Here is a 15,664-nt window from a genome sequence, read left to right on the forward strand (position 1 = left end):
GTTTTTGCCTTTGATATTTGAGTGCTAATCAGGATACATTCTGCTGTTTGTGATTTGAAAGGTAGCCATTTGGAACAAATGAAAGCATGATCCTCGGTCTATGTTCTTGTTTAGAGTGGACCTTCTGCAGCAGTTTCAATGGCTTTGGTGAGGTCTGATATGTTCTAGATGCTTTAACATAAGCAAAGCCTTTTGAAGGCCTTGCCTGATGCTGATTAGTCTCCAGAAAATGACAAACTGTGACACCAGCTCCCAAGGAATTACATACCAGGGGAAGATGTATTTTCAGCTCTTTCCATTTCTGCCCTTTATTTGAGAGCGTGTCCTTCTTGAGGAAAGCCTTAATGCTTTTATATCCCTCAGTGCTTTACATTTAGTGCTTTACATTTGTATTGTTTGGCATTTTGCTAGTAATTCTAACTAGGGCCTATTATAATATGTGACTGTTTATTTTCTTTCATGGACCTTAGGCCACCTCTTTTAAAAATGACTTGTCCTGAAAGTATTACGGTAAGTGAAATAAGCCAGACAGAGAAGTGCAAACATTGCATAAATCTACTTACATGAAGTACCTAGAATTCTGAATTCTGTCAAATTCATAGAAACAGAAAGTAGAATGGTGGCTGCCAGCGCCTGGGAGGAGAGAGGAAAGGAGAGTTAGTGTTTAAGGGGTACAGAGTTTCAGACTGGAATAATGAAAGAATTCTGGAGATGGATTCTTGTGATAGTTGCACAAAAATGTGAATCTATTTAATGCTACCAAACTGTACTCTTAAAAATGGTTAAAGTGACACATATTATCTTATGTATATTTTATCACAATAAAAAATTGAGTGGTCCTAACTTATCCTACTTTCCCCTTGCAGGGATGATTTGTTGGTGGCTTAGTTTCAGGGCTCTCACATTAATGATTCTACATTGCTTAAAATTCCTTTTATGTTTTTTTCAGTGGGCAAGCTACAAACATTTATTAAACATGAGCCAGACCCTATCACTCCCATCCAGGTAAATTATTGATCCTCTTTGCCGAGAGCTGCATTTTACAAGCCATATTGTTACAGTCTTGCCAACGCACCACAATGTAGCAGTCCCTCATTGTAAGGTGAATTTCACCCAGAGTTCTTTGTCTTATGACCAAGAGAATTAAGGAGCTTGTACACAAAGGGTAAGGTTGGAGTGAAAGTTTAATAAGTGAAAGAAGAAAGCTCTCTACTCTGGAGAGGGGACCTGGAAGAGGGTTGTCATTGCCATTTTTACAGTTGAATGCAAGGCTTTTATAAAAAACCAATGAGGGCTGGGCATCTCATTTGCATAAGGTACAAACTGTGTAGCTCTACTCTGTCCTCCTAGTGCACATGCAGACCCATAGCTTGAGTTGCTCCATTATTCCCTTGTTCCCCTTACTGCGCATGTGTTAAGGGATGGAATTTTCCATTGTGGACATGTCTGAGCAAGTTACCCATGTAGACTTTCTTATCTGTGCAGCTGTGGGCATGTGTTAGGCAAACCCACCTATGAAAGTTCCCTTATCTGTGCATAAAGCTTGATTTTTCAGGCTGTTTTTTTGTTTGAAAAAATTCAACCGAAGACCCCCCACAACTGCCTGCCTGACTGGTTTCTTCATATCTTCTTTCTCAATATTCTCCTAAAGACCAAATCTACAAGGCATTAAAGATGTCATCAAAGAAGGAGAAAATAATTGCAGGACTCAGTGTAGAGGACTACGTGCTCGCAAACAAGATGTTCCCGATAAGTCCTGCTCTTGCAAACAAAGCAGGACGTTTCTTCTCTGCAAACAGGAAGAACAAAAGTCAGCCGCAAACAGCAGACTCTGGGAACTGGTTAATGTTTAAGCATCTTGAGAAATCAGAAAGTTAGGGAAAGGTCAGAAAAACAACGCATGACATAAAAACAACTTGTGTCATAAAAACAACTCGTGTCTTATGACGTAGTAAAATTCCACAAGTGTATATAAAATAAAGCAGAGCGTGCTGCTTGGGGCGGCCGCCATGTTTGTCTTGCCCTGTGTTGTCTTGTGTGTTCATTCCTTTGTTTAGGAAACATGCGGACCCCAACAACTCAGAGCTTGAGAAATTGAGAAGTTATATATATTACTCTACCATTGGACTTTTCAGAGACTTTACTGTACTAACGTGCATAAAACATTCTCAAGAAGGGAGCATAGTATGCCCATTTCCCCAAAATTTCTCACCACACAACTGTTAAATAACAAATAATGTCTTGAAACTAGAATTTATTGGAAAATAGTTTAGGGAATAGTGGCCAACAGAATAAAGTCCACTATTCAGTATGACTCCCTCTCTTATGATGACTCCCTCTCTTATGATGACTCCAATTAAACTTTCAGCTATGTATTACATTTTCCTGCACTTGAATAGTATACAGCCAAACTTCTTGATATTTCCTGAGGGAAATTTGCACTCTTGGCATTTCATGTGTTTGTTTAGGCTTGGTCTGATGTGCTCTCCCCTCATTTTGTCCTCCTGAAACACTTCACCTTGTTCACTTCAAAGTTTTACCTGTTCTTTTAAGTGTAAATGAATTACTCTTCTTTTGTGATCACCATAGCAAACATCTTTTTTGTTGTTGTTGTTTTTAGCATTAATGCATAAATTAGCTAATTACATGAGCAATGATGGCATCCTACCATCTATTCTTGTTAACTGTTCACAAGTCTCTCTTACCTACTAAATATTAAGTTTCAGGAATGTGAGGTAAGGCATTATGTCTTATTTCTCTTTGCATTTTCCAGCCTGTTGTCATTCACATTAAATAGGTGCTCATGTGCATATATTTATAAAGTTGAATTTAATAACTAAGCAGCACCCAAGATGTACAGAGCGCTGAGCCAGGTTTAAATGATTGCATTAAAAATATTAGTCACAGCTTCCATTCTGAGAGACAGAAAACCAACATATGCAGATCTGAAGTAATTTTCAAAAATTATAAAGTAAAATAGCTGGTACAAATGGTGGAATAAAAATAGAATACATGAATACTGAGGCAATGAACAATTAAAGAATAATCTAAGTTGGTTAGGTTTAGGGATATTGTTCTAGGTGAGTTTTTTTTTTTTTTTTTTTTTTTTTTTTTTTTTTTTTTTTTTGATGGAGTCTTGCTGTTGTCAGCCTGGGCTGGAGTGCTGGAGTGCAATGGTATGATCTTGGCTTACCGCAACCTCTGGGTTCCAGCAATTCTCCTGCGTCAGCCCCTCGAGTAGCTGAGATTACAGGCACCCACCACCATGCTCAGCTAATTTTTGCATTTTTAGTAGAGACGGGGTTTCACCACGTTGGCCAGGCTGGTCTCAAACTCCTGACCTCAGGTGATCCACCTGCCTTGGCCTCCCAAAGTGCTGAGATTACAGGCATGAGCCACTGCGCCCGTCCTTGAAGTGAGTTTTAAAGGAAGTAGAGAGCCTGGTTTAGTAAAGAGGAACAGAAATGCTGTGTTTTCCTTTGCTATCATTTTGCTTTATATCCTCATCATCTTTTTCATCATCACTTACCATTCCTATCACCATTTACTATCCAAGATCTGTACATGAACTGTGCTACATGTTAAACTTTACTCATCTACCTCATGTTATTGGGGCTTCCAGGGTTCAGTAAGATGATGTCTGTAGAAATACAGTAATCCAGCATCTCTTACTTGCTGTGATTTTCTTCGTCGATCCTGGAGATGGTAAAATAACACAGGGAAAATAATGGAGGTGTTTTTATACTCTAGTAAGTCTTAGCACATTAGCCACATAGTTGTGCTCTAAACTATTGTTCGGCAATCATTAGGCTGAACAACAGTTCAATCATTATTGTTGAACAATCATTATTGAACAATCATTATTGTTCAGCAAGAATCATTAGCTTGACCTGAAGCTTAATTCCATGTTGACACCATATTCTGACGAAAAGATTTACAGGCTTTTTTTTTTTTTTCTACTTTAGTATTATTTGCTTAAATAATTTAGATTTTTAAGACTCCAGCAAAGTTTTCACAAGTCTTGTTTGCTTTTTTTTTTTTTTTTTTTTTGAGACGGAGTCTCGCTCTGTCGCCCAGGCTGGAGTGCAGTGGCCGGATCTCAGCTCACTGCAAGCTCCGCCTCCTGGGTTCACGCCATTCTCCTGCCTCAGCCTCCCGAGTAGCTGGGACTACAGGCGCCCGCCACCTCGCCCGGCTAATTTTTTGTATTTTTTAGTAGAGACGGGGTTTCACCATGTTAGCCAGCATGGTCTCGATCTCCTGACCTCGTGATCCGCCCATCTCGGCCTCCCAAAATGCTGGGATTACAGGCTTGAGCCACGGCGCCCAGCCCACAAGTCTTGTTTTATGGAAGTTTATGAAAGTGGGCACTGCCTAAATGACTGCTGGCCCTCCCGAATTACTTGTCGATTACTTGGCTTTTGCAGGTATGATGGACATTCCTGCCATTGCTGGCAATGGGAAGGGTAGGTCTTGATGTTCAGTGTGTCACATGCTATGTCACTCATAGGGGCAGCTACACTGATGAAGCTTCAATAGGAAAAATTGTTGGAAAAAATTAAGGTGTCCAGTTGGCTGAATGACATCACAGAAATAATGGGAACAGTTGGGCTAGATAAAAGGGATGCCTAGAGACATGATTGGATGTAAAGGACTGGCTACATTATTCTGCAAACTTCCCACAGCCAACTTTCCCAAGCTGGGCTTGTGGCTTATTTACTAGGTGAAACACCAGGTGTATTTGCTCCTGTGAGTATTCAATATAAGAGAGAAGTTCAGCTTTCCTTAACAAGTGCAAGCCACCGACATTTTTTTTTTCCATTGGAATACTTCTTTTGAATGAGATATTGAGCTATTGTGTTTAACCAAATATTGCATAGGAAGATGGCTTGTAAGCAGGAGAGTAATTCCCAACAGCAGTGAATAATATTTTATGCATTATGACATACTTCCAACACTCCATTATATATGTGAATGCTCTTCACATGTATAATGTGAATTTAATTATTTGAGAAAATTTCATCTCTTGGAATTTAGAACTTGCTTGTGTTTGGTTTATAAAGCAGATTTTTCTATTATTATTTGATACAGATGTGGGAGACAGAAGAAACTTTGGGCAGTGGTGGTGTGTGTTGTAATCAGAGTGGAGGCAAGGATGTGATATTGTTTTTCAATTGCTAGAGTTTCTACTACCACAGAGCAAATTCCAAAACCTTCATTTCAGAGCGCTTTTGGAGTACATGAGTATGCAAATGATGGGAGAGATTTTTTAAAAAGGGAACTGCAAGGGAGCAGCTACAAGCAAAGTATATATAATTGAGTGAATCTGGCACTTTTATTTTTCTTGCCCATATAAATAAGATTAGAAGTAACTTTAGCTTCAGAAACTTACATTTCAGCTTATTTTATATAGTTACGAACTGAGATAATATCTTGAGACACTATTTGTTGAGCCCTTCTTTTTTCCAATTTATTTTCCCCCAGGCTATCAGACGCTTCCCTACTACTCCAAAAAGAAGTGGGAATGTCATAAAGGGAGCTAAAAGAAAAGGATGGATACAGTAGCTTGTGCCTGTAATCCTAGCACTTTGGGAGGATGAGGTAGGAGGATTGCCTGAAACCAGGAGTTGGAGACTCAGTTTGGGCAGCATAGAGAGACTTTGTTCCTACAAAAAGTAAAAAAAAAAAAAAAAAAAAAAAAGGCCCGACATGGTGGTGTGTGCCTATAGTCCCAGGTACTCGGGGGGCTGAGGTGAGAGGATTGCTGGAGCACAGGAGGTTGAGGCTACAGTGAGCTATGAACATGCCACTGCACTGCAGCCTGGGCAACAGAGTGAGACTCTGTCTCTTAAAAAAAAATAACTAAAAGAATAAAGAGTCTGTGTTTCATTTTCTTGATTTCCAAAGCAGAGTTTTAAGTTTGAAAAGAGAAGGATTGAAAAATGTAGGGAGCAAACAAAATTGACACCATAGAAGTAGCCGAAGGAGACTAGACAAACTTATGCTAGAGCAGTGTTGCCTCTACCCTGACCCCTGGCTGAGAGACAGAAGAATGCACAAGGTCAGTTTCACAAGACTTCACATATAAAGGGTTGGCCAAAACTGGAAATCCAGCCAATGTTCTGAAGAGCTCTGACTGCCACTGAGAGAGTACTGTATGCTGCCTGGGTGAAGAAGCTGTGACAATGGTCTATCTTGTCCCCAAGAGTCCTTTTATGAGCAGCTGTATGCACATGGCTCACTTGTCATTTTGTGGAATGATGTCAGGCTGTAGTTAAACTTACCAACATGGGTACCATCCTGTTCTCCTTTTAACGGCCTACTACAAACTCCAATGTTGAGTAATTTTCCTTAGGTAATGAAGTCAGTAATTCTTTCACTAGGATTAACCCCCAGTGTACAGATAGGATTCAAATCCAGACAGTCTAGCCCAGGCATGGAGCTTCTACCCTCTAAGAAGTATAGAGAGATCTAAGAAAGTGAACCATGGGAACTGTCGTCAGTAGATGCTGAAAGCTGTGACAGTCTTTTCTCTGAACTGAACAGCCGGCTGCTTAGAAAGGATACTTTCTATTAGTCATGATCTTGTGAAAAATGAAAAATCTTTATTTTAGTTATGTTTGAAATGACTGCCTTTATAGATGTTGGTGATAATCTGCTCATGCTTTATTCATAGTCTATCTTAAGAAATTATTGTCAATCTTCTATTTTTTGCCCTTCTCTGAGGCTTGGGTTTTCCACCTGTAAAATTAGAGTGAAACACCCACCCTACAGGGTTACAAAGACTAAATTGGATAACACGTCAAATGTGAAAGCACTTAACAGAGTACCTGGGATGCACAAGACCTAGAAAATTTTAGTTATCTTCTCAGAAAAAATGTTTCTAAGGCTATTTAACATGTATTAATCACAATAAAAGGTTAGATATCAGAATAAAATATATAGCATGTCTAGTTAATGGTCACACATCTTTATTTACCTTGGAAATCTACCCAGAAGCACTTTGTCTAACATCCCGATTCCATTGAGGTCCTCAGAAGGGGTTTCAGTTATTTCACAGATGGGAATGAAATAAGAGGTAGGGCAAACCTCATCTACATGAACCTTTATGGACCTCACTCTAGGCCATCTAGAGTATAAGTATGCCATCCAACCCTCACCACAGCCTTGAATTTCTGGCTCAAAAACTGCCAGAGCCATCCGTCAATCTGCAACCCAATGTGTGTTTTTGAGGAGACTTTATGAGTTAGAGATCCATTCCCAAGCCCACATATTTGATTTCTTTAAAATTGATGTGCCTTTATACAATCTTTCTTCTTAAATGTCCACTTCTTATCATTAGGGAATTTTATCTTCACTTATATCTTTCTTTGGTTGCAAAATTGAAGAGACTAATCAGGGAGAAACTATTATTTGATGTTATATAGAGAATTAAGCAGAGTTCTTGCTTTTTCAGAAGGTAGCATAGAAATCACATGAGGATTTTAGTGCTACACATCAGGGCATTTCAGGAGTAAAGAAGAAGACCATTGTGTGTGCTTTTATTTTATTTTTTTTCTGCTTAATTGGGATAATTATTTTTCATCACCTGATGTTTAATTCAATGTTTCTAAAATTCAAAGCCCCTATTAATCTCATTTAACACAATAGCCACCTTTATTAGAAAACATTTCTTACTTAGTCTTGATAATTTATTTTTTGCAATTGTCATATTATGGATAATGTAGTAGGAATAATTTTGTCTTAAAGACCAGACCTTGAATCTCATCATTTTTGTTGTTATTGGTGATGATAATAAACTGCTGTTAAATTCCAATATTCTAAAAGATCTCTGAAATGACTGAGCATCTGTTAGTTTGATTTTTCCCTAGGGTATCAATTTGAGTGCAAAATTTTTGTAAGCTAAATTGTGTTTGGTGTCTTTGTTTTGTGCTGCTATAACAGAATACCTGAGACTGGGAAACTTATAAAGAAGATAAATTTATTTCCTCACAATTTCTGGAGGCTAGGAAGTCCAAGATTACAGGGTCAGCATCTTGCGAGGACCTTCCTGCTGCTTAATAACATGGTGGAAGGCATAACGTGGGACTGGGGGAGATGGAAGGAGAGAGAGAGAGAGAGCAAGCAGAGGAGGAGGTTGAACTCACCCTTTTATAACAAACCCGCTCCCTCCATAACAGCCCTAATCCATTCATGAGGGCAGAACCCTCATAACCTAATCATCTCTTAAAAGTCCCACCCCAAACATTGCTGTATTGGGGATCAAATTTCCAACATGTGAATTTTGGGAGATATATTAAACCATAGCACTTCGATATCTGTGTTTGTTGAGGAAGGAGTATTTAAATTCTGATGCATTTTTTTTTTTTTAATGTGAAGAAATTCCTAGAAATTACAGTCTCTCTCCCACCTTGGGTATGCCCTGCTTCAGACCCCTACAAGGATGCTGGTGAGGGAAACCAGAATCTTCTTTAGTTTATTTGAATGGAAAGAGACAAATCTTCTGAGGGAAGACAAAGGCCTGTCATTAATAATATTTTCCTAGTCTTTTGCTTCGAGCCTTTCCAAAAATAAGGAATTCAAGCCGTTAAAAATGTATCAAAGCATAATGTCAACCCAAGGTAAAGAAGAGCGTGTCTGGTCTCTGTGCTGCCAATAGTTAATCACAAATTTCCTTATCATGAACGTACTAATGTAGGAAATCAGAACTTGGTCTGTTCAAATCTTTCAAAGCACGTAAGAACTATTTCACGTCTTTGAATAAAAACCCAGTTTCCCTTGATAAGATCGTAGAGACAAATGTGAAATAGAGCTATCTTTTAAATAAAAGTATAAATGTTGTAAAAACTTCAGTTACATCACTGATGTGTTTCTGGACTTTTCTATCAGTAGTATCATTAGAATTAATTGTGTATATACTGCTGTACTGCTATCCTCAGCTGCCCATATGTTAAAATCACCTGTCTTAACATCAACAAGCTGTTGTTTTAGTATTGCTTGCTATACCAGTGCTTAGGACAGTGTGTCTACCAATTACTAAATATACGCTAGAACATTTTCCTCATCTTTGAATGTTGAGGAAGCTATAATTATACTTCCTTTTTTTTTCCCAGAGTGTCACAAAACTCAAACGACTTATCTTCCTACAACCTACCTTCTCGTTTCTTTTTGGAGGCAAATTTATAATGTGGAGGAATTCATAATGCCTTGGACAAAATGTGCAGCTATTGTTTTTACTGAGAAGTTTGCAAGTACCTGTTTTATCCATATAGATATCCAAGTGCTATGGTTTAATATATCTCCCAAATTTCACATGTTGGAAATTTGAGCCACAACACAGCAATGTTGGGGAGGGTGGGACTTACTTTTAAGAGGTGATTAGGTTATGAGGGCTCTGTCCTCATGAATGGATTAGTGCAGTTACAGAGGGAGTGGGTTTGTTATAAAAGGATGATTAGTTCAACCTCCTCCTTTGCAGTTTATTTAGAGATCGATTTTACTTTGTATGGAGGAAAAGGGAGTGGATTGGGGCACTGGAAAAATAATAAAAATAATTGTGATTACTCTCTTCTCAAACATTGAATGTTTGTCCACATTTTTTCATTGGTCTGTACATTCCAAATGTTTCACTGTCATTTATATATCTTTTATACTCTTAAAAGTTAAACTGAGGCCCTCCTCATGCAAATGAAGGCCCCAAGGAGTAGAAATGCTAACTAGCCCAGGGCCAGAGACTGAGAGGTGGGAATTAGTTTAGGTCTTTACATTTCCTCACATTGAACTTTACTAGGTGGGCAATGCTGACCCTTGCTTTCATTAATTCATTGACCCCATATTATCCCATAAAAATTACTTAAGGAAATTTTTATTTGACAATTTGAGGATGTTATATGACCCTCAGTAGCAAGCCATACCATGTTTCTTTCTCTAACATTTATGCTTCCTTGAAGTTTTAAACTTTTGTCAGTCAGCAAACTGTTCACTAAATTCTTTCTGTGGGTAGGAAGCTCCTAGGATTTAAAGGAAAATAAAGATGCATGAAATATTGTTTTTACTTGGGAGGTACATTTTTGGGGAGGTAAGGCAGCTACTCTAAAACCTTAAACAGTCACTCAGCTGCTGTGTGATTCAATACCATGTCAGTAACATAGAGACTTCATGCTATTGGTGAATCTTCAGAAGGAGGGTTGTCCACAGGCAAACCCTAAAGCTGTTGGTATGTAGGATCTGTGCTTGGATTTAGAAGCAACTGAAATATAGGTAATGAAAATTAAAATGGAGCTGAGGAGATCTTGGTTCTCACTCTAGACTTGACCTTGGGTAAGTAAAGGAATCGCTTGAGTCACAGTTTTCTCATCTGTAAACTGAAGCACTTGGGCATAGTTTTAGAGTCAGATGGATCTAAATGTAATAATTTGGGCAAGAAGGACTCCTTGTGGTAGGAAGTCTCTCTGATAGGTGCCAATGATTCTTGCCTCCTGCTATTCATGGCAACATTGAGGGAATGTCACTTCCATAATTAGGTTACAAAATATTGGTACTTTTTTTCTTGCTAGCAGATGCTCTCTGTTGCTTTCTTGGCTTGCACACTTTGATAAAGCATGATGTTATGTTGTAGGGGCCCCCAAACAAGGAACCGGGAGCCGCCTTTAGAAAAGAACTAGTAAAGAATTAAAACCATCAGTCCAGCAGCCTACAAAGAGATGAATGCTGCCAACAGCCACTGAGTAACCAGGAAGCACCTCCTTCCCTAGTCGAGACTACAGATGAGACCACAAACACTGGGCGCACACTTTGATTACAGCCTTATGAGAGACCATGAACCAGGGGACCCAAAGAAGTCATGACCAGATTCCTGCCCTACAGAAATTATGAGATAATAAATAAGTATTGTTTTAACATACTATGTTTTAGAGTAATTTTATACACAGCAACAGATAATTAATACATTCCTTTAATTAAAAATATTGCTTAATATCACAAAATACTGCATATTTATTATGGAACTAAGATAATACAGATAAGAAAAGGGAGAAGCATCTATTATGCTTGCTTCCTGGAAATAATCCCTGTTTGACCTTGATTAATCTGTTAACCCTTGTTAAATCTGTTAAATCATCTTCAGTGTGCACATGGGGCATGGTTTTGTTTCTCCGTGCATTTGATGTCATCGGATGGCTCTCAGGAATTTCTTAAAATTATGGTTCTACTGATAGTACTTTCACAAAGTTGTTATTTTATGCCATTGCTTGGGATTTGGAGCCAATTGGAAGGCAGATTCTTGTGCTTATTCCTTTTTTAAGATTTTAACAGAGACGAGGGCTCACTGTGTTGCACAGGTTGGTCTTCAACTCTTGAGCTGAAGCAAGCCTCTTACCTTGGCCTCCCAAAGTGCTGGGATTTCAGGTGTGAGCCATGGCGCCTGGCCTAGTTCTTCATTCTTTGTTTTTTTTTTTTTCCCCAAGATGGAGTCTTGCTCTGTCGCCTAGGCTGGAGTGCAGTGGCATGATCTTGGCTCACTGCAAGCTCCACCTACCGGGTTCACACCATTCTCCTGGCCCAGCCTCCCGAGTAGCTGGGACTACAGGCACCCGCCACCACATCTGGCTAATTTTTTGTATTTTTAGTAGAGACGGGGTTTCACCGTGTTAGCCAGGATGGTCTCGATCTCCTGACCTCGTGATCTGCCTTCCTTGGCCCCCCAAAGCGCTGGGATTACAGGCGTGAGCCACCGCGCCCAGCCTAGTTCTTCATTCTTAACTGGTGCTTTCTCTTTCTAATTTTTTTCTCCCTTGATTTCAATGGCAATTGCATTGAACTTTTCTCCTGACACTTTAGATTCTCCTTCTCAGTTCAGACCAGGTGTGGTGTCCTAGACTTCTTTGCTAGCTTTTCTTTTTACGCTCATCTCTTATGTTTGAGGATTCTATTTTGGGGCTTTTCCTGATCTAAACTTGTGCATTCTCAAGGTTTATCTAGCCTGCAGATATAGTTGGAGCTCATATTTCTTGAAGTGCAGAGTATGAACCACGGCTGGAATGGCAAGGGATTTGAGGGGGTTCATACTGATGCGATGAACTAATACCAAATCCCATGTTGAAAACTTCATATCTCATTTCAATGTTTTTCCTATTCAGATTACATCATTATGTGTGCAACTTGAACACCTCTCCCATATAGGTGTTCTGACCAGCTCCCACTTAGTCTTCAAGACTTTACCCTCCATCCTTTCCCAATGGCAAGAAAATTATAACTGTGATTTATAAGGCTATATATTATAGTAAATTTTTGAAATCATAGTCCAGGCGCAGTGTCTCATACCTGTAATCCCACACTTCTGGAGGCTGAGGTGGGGGGGGTCACTTAAGGCCAGGAGTTCAAGACCAGCCTGGCCAACATGGCGAAACCCCGTCTCTACTAAAAATACAAAAATTAGCCCAGTGCGGTGGCACACACCTGTAGTCCTAGCTACTTAGGAGGCTGGGGCATGGGAATCACTTGAGTCTGGGAGGCGGAGGTTACAATGAGCCTAGATCACACCACTGCACTGCAGCCTAGGTGACAGAGTGAGACTCTGTCTCAAGAAAAAAAATAAAAAAGAAAATTTTTTTTTGAAATCATAAAGGGTTTGACTGCAAAATTTTTCAATAGTATAAACATGTAAAGAAAGTCCTCCTTCCTACCTTTCCCCAGTCCTACTCTTCCTCCTTAGAGGTAACCACTATTAATAGTTTAGTGTGGTTTCTAGCTCTTTTTGTCTGCATTTACAAACATACATATAAATAATAGAATCTATATATGAATATGGTTCAGCAGTTAGCTTTCTCATTTCATATCTCATGGGCATCTGTGCACGCCAGGGCTTAAAAATCTACCACTTTTTTTTTTAGCAGTTGCTTTTTTTTTTTTTTTTAAAGGAGAGATCAAGGAAAGAAACTGACTTTCATGTCTCCAGGGTTCTTCAGAAATACGTTAGAGAAACTTTGTTTAATGCAGCAACTTGTCTTATTTTTATCCTTATTTTATAATACGTCCTTGAATACAATATCTACACTGTTTTTTTCAGGAGTAAGTTCAGGCAGAACTTCAGTAACTGACATTTCTTATATCATGTATTTATGTATTCATTTACTTATATCAACGCTCCTATCCCATCTTAATACATGTTAGTTTTTTGTGCTTATGACCCTCTGCCACCCACCTCTAGGACCCATTTATTAATTTGTTACATTTGAAAAACATCAATGTTTTTCAACCATATTATTGAATTTAATTCTCAAAGTGAATCTGTGAGCTAAAAAAAGTTATTTCTATTTTACAAAGGAGGAAGTTGAAGCTTAGAGAAAATTGCCTAACTACCAACTGAGTCGTATTACATTGCCTGTATTCATACCCTCCTATCCCATCTCCTGTGAGCTTAAGATTTACCAGGGTGGGCTGGACATGGGCGTGGTGGCTCACGCCTGTAATCCCAGCACTTTGGGAGGCTGAGATGGGCAGATCATCTGAGGTCAGGAGTCCTAGACCAGGCTGGCCAACATGGTGAAACTCTGTCTCTACCAAAAATACAAAAATTAGCTGGGTGTGGTGGTGCACACCTGTAATGCCAGCTACTCAGGAGGCTGAGACAAGATAATTGCTTGAACCCAGGAGACAGAGTTTGCAGTGAGCCAAGATCATGCCACTGCACTCCAGCCTGGGCAACACAGCAAGATTCCATCTCAAAAAAACAAACAAAAAAGATTTATCGGGGTGAAGTCCTGCCATATATGCTCAGAATCTCTGTATTCCCCTCCTTTGACATAAAAACAGCTAGTCTTTTCATTTTCTTTGGATGAATTAATTCACACTGATATATTCCACAGGTAGTGACTCATTATGTTACCTCTCCCAGAGTTACTCCTACAGGAGTTGGTGAATTAACCTAAACAAATGAGAACCGTAGTAGCAATTGTTGTAGAAAATAATTTGAACTCAAATAGACTTTAGTGTATCACATTTCATTTTTTGAGACAGGGCCTCACTCTGTCACCCAGGCTGGAGTGGAGTGGCTCCATCTCAGCTCACTGCAGCCTCGACCTACTAGGCTCAATCAATCCTCCCATCTCAGGCTCCCAAGTAGCTGGGACCAAAGGTGCACAACACCATACCTGGCTAAGTTTTGTATTTTTGTGGAGACGGGGTTTTGCCACGTTCCCCAGGCTGGTCTTGAACTTCTGGGCTCAAGTGATCGGCCCACCTTGGCTTCCCAAAGTACTGAGATTACAGGCTTGCGCCACTGTGCCCAGCCAGTTTTGGTGTATCTTAAACGATTTTACACAGAGTAGCCTTTTAATCCATGTCTCTGAAGTAGGCCATACTTATATAGAACTACCTCTATTATGTGTGTGTGTGTGTGTGTATGTGTATATATACGTTTTTGTGTTGTTGGTATTTATTTTTCAAAAAGCCCTTCATGAAAATGACCAAGATATTTTTGGAAAACCAGTCCACTGAGACTTGTTCACTATACAAGTGCCATATGACGCCAGGGATTCCATTTTAATTTTTTGAATCTGAAATTTTTCATTGTTAAAATGGTGATTGAAAAATTAACAATAATTTCCTCAGGGGTCTTTGAGTTCTTTAGGAACCATTTATTGTTTCAGCAAGATATTCTCCTCCTTGTAGATGCACATGGCTGTTTAAGAAACAATGGGGACCCAAAGAAGAACAAGACTTGCCCCTTGCAAAGAGTTTGCTCTCTCTTTCTTCTATATGAATGAAAACATGATCTTTTTCAAGAATATTACTAGTAAACTCTCTCATCTTTATTCAGAAAGGTGATTTTTTTTGAACAAATAACTAGCCTGCATTTTTATCAGTCTGATTTTTTTCACACCTGTGGTGTTTTTGAATATATGTGGAAAGGCAGTGAGTGACTCTGGGTAGCAGGAAGTGTGTAAAGGTAGGTCAGCAACATCAGTCCTCTGAATAGGGAAAAGGAGATAGGGAGATGAAAGAAAGGCCTGGGTGAACTAATTAATACATCAGAAGACTCATGAAATAGCTTCTCTGGTTTGCTCTAAATGAGATTTAATGAACTTTAGAAAACAAGCAAAAAAAAAAAAACAAAAACAAAAACCTAGAATTCCTTAGAGATGGATCTTCCAGTTTCTCCTGCAATCTACATTTGTGAACCAATCCCTCTTCAAATAATCTGTCTTGTAATGATAATACTATTAATAATGGTAGGGGTAATCATTTAAAGAATATTCACCATGAGCCAGGCTTTGTGCTGCATGCTACAAACAGATACTGTTCAATCCTTTACATACCCTTTGAGGCAGGTACCATGATCCTCACTTTACAGATGTGAACACTTAGTCTCAAAGCATTAGCAACCAGCTTGAGGATAAAGAGCTGGGAAGGGTAAGAGTGAGAGCCACACCAGTGGGGTGGGGTGGGGGTGTCTGACTCCATGGCCCTCTTAACCATTTATGCCTGTTGGTTTTTTCCAAACCTGTGGGCAGAGCTCCCACGTTTTGAATGTGACACATGAGTGATAGAAAACTAAACATACAAATGAAGGCACTGCTTGGACTGCGGGGCCTGAACAGTCTTTGTAGCATTAACAACACTCATAATAAAGTAAATATTCCCAGAGTAAATAGTTTGATATTTT

The 15,664-nt window shown here is 39.2% G+C and overlaps 1 protein-coding gene across 1 annotated transcript in view; it reads left to right on the top strand.

The window, feature by feature from the left end:
* The window catches only part of LOC105466736 (uncharacterized), a 40,657-nt gene extending 38,782 nt beyond the window's left edge, over positions 1–1,875 (top strand). The window contains exons 5-6 of the mRNA XM_071092685.1: positions 950–1,005; positions 1,652–1,875. Of these exons, the coding sequence (XP_070948786.1) occupies positions 950–1,005; positions 1,652–1,853 (258 nt within the window). The 3' untranslated portion in view covers positions 1,854–1,875. The remainder of the gene's footprint in view (positions 1–949; positions 1,006–1,651) is intronic.
* The last annotated feature ends 13,789 nt before the right edge of the window (positions 1,876–15,664 follow it).

The sequence above is a fragment of the Macaca nemestrina genome, chromosome 3 (assembly GCF_043159975.1).
Source record: "Macaca nemestrina isolate mMacNem1 chromosome 3, mMacNem.hap1, whole genome shotgun sequence".
Classification (NCBI taxonomy): domain Eukaryota; kingdom Metazoa; phylum Chordata; class Mammalia; order Primates; family Cercopithecidae; genus Macaca; species Macaca nemestrina.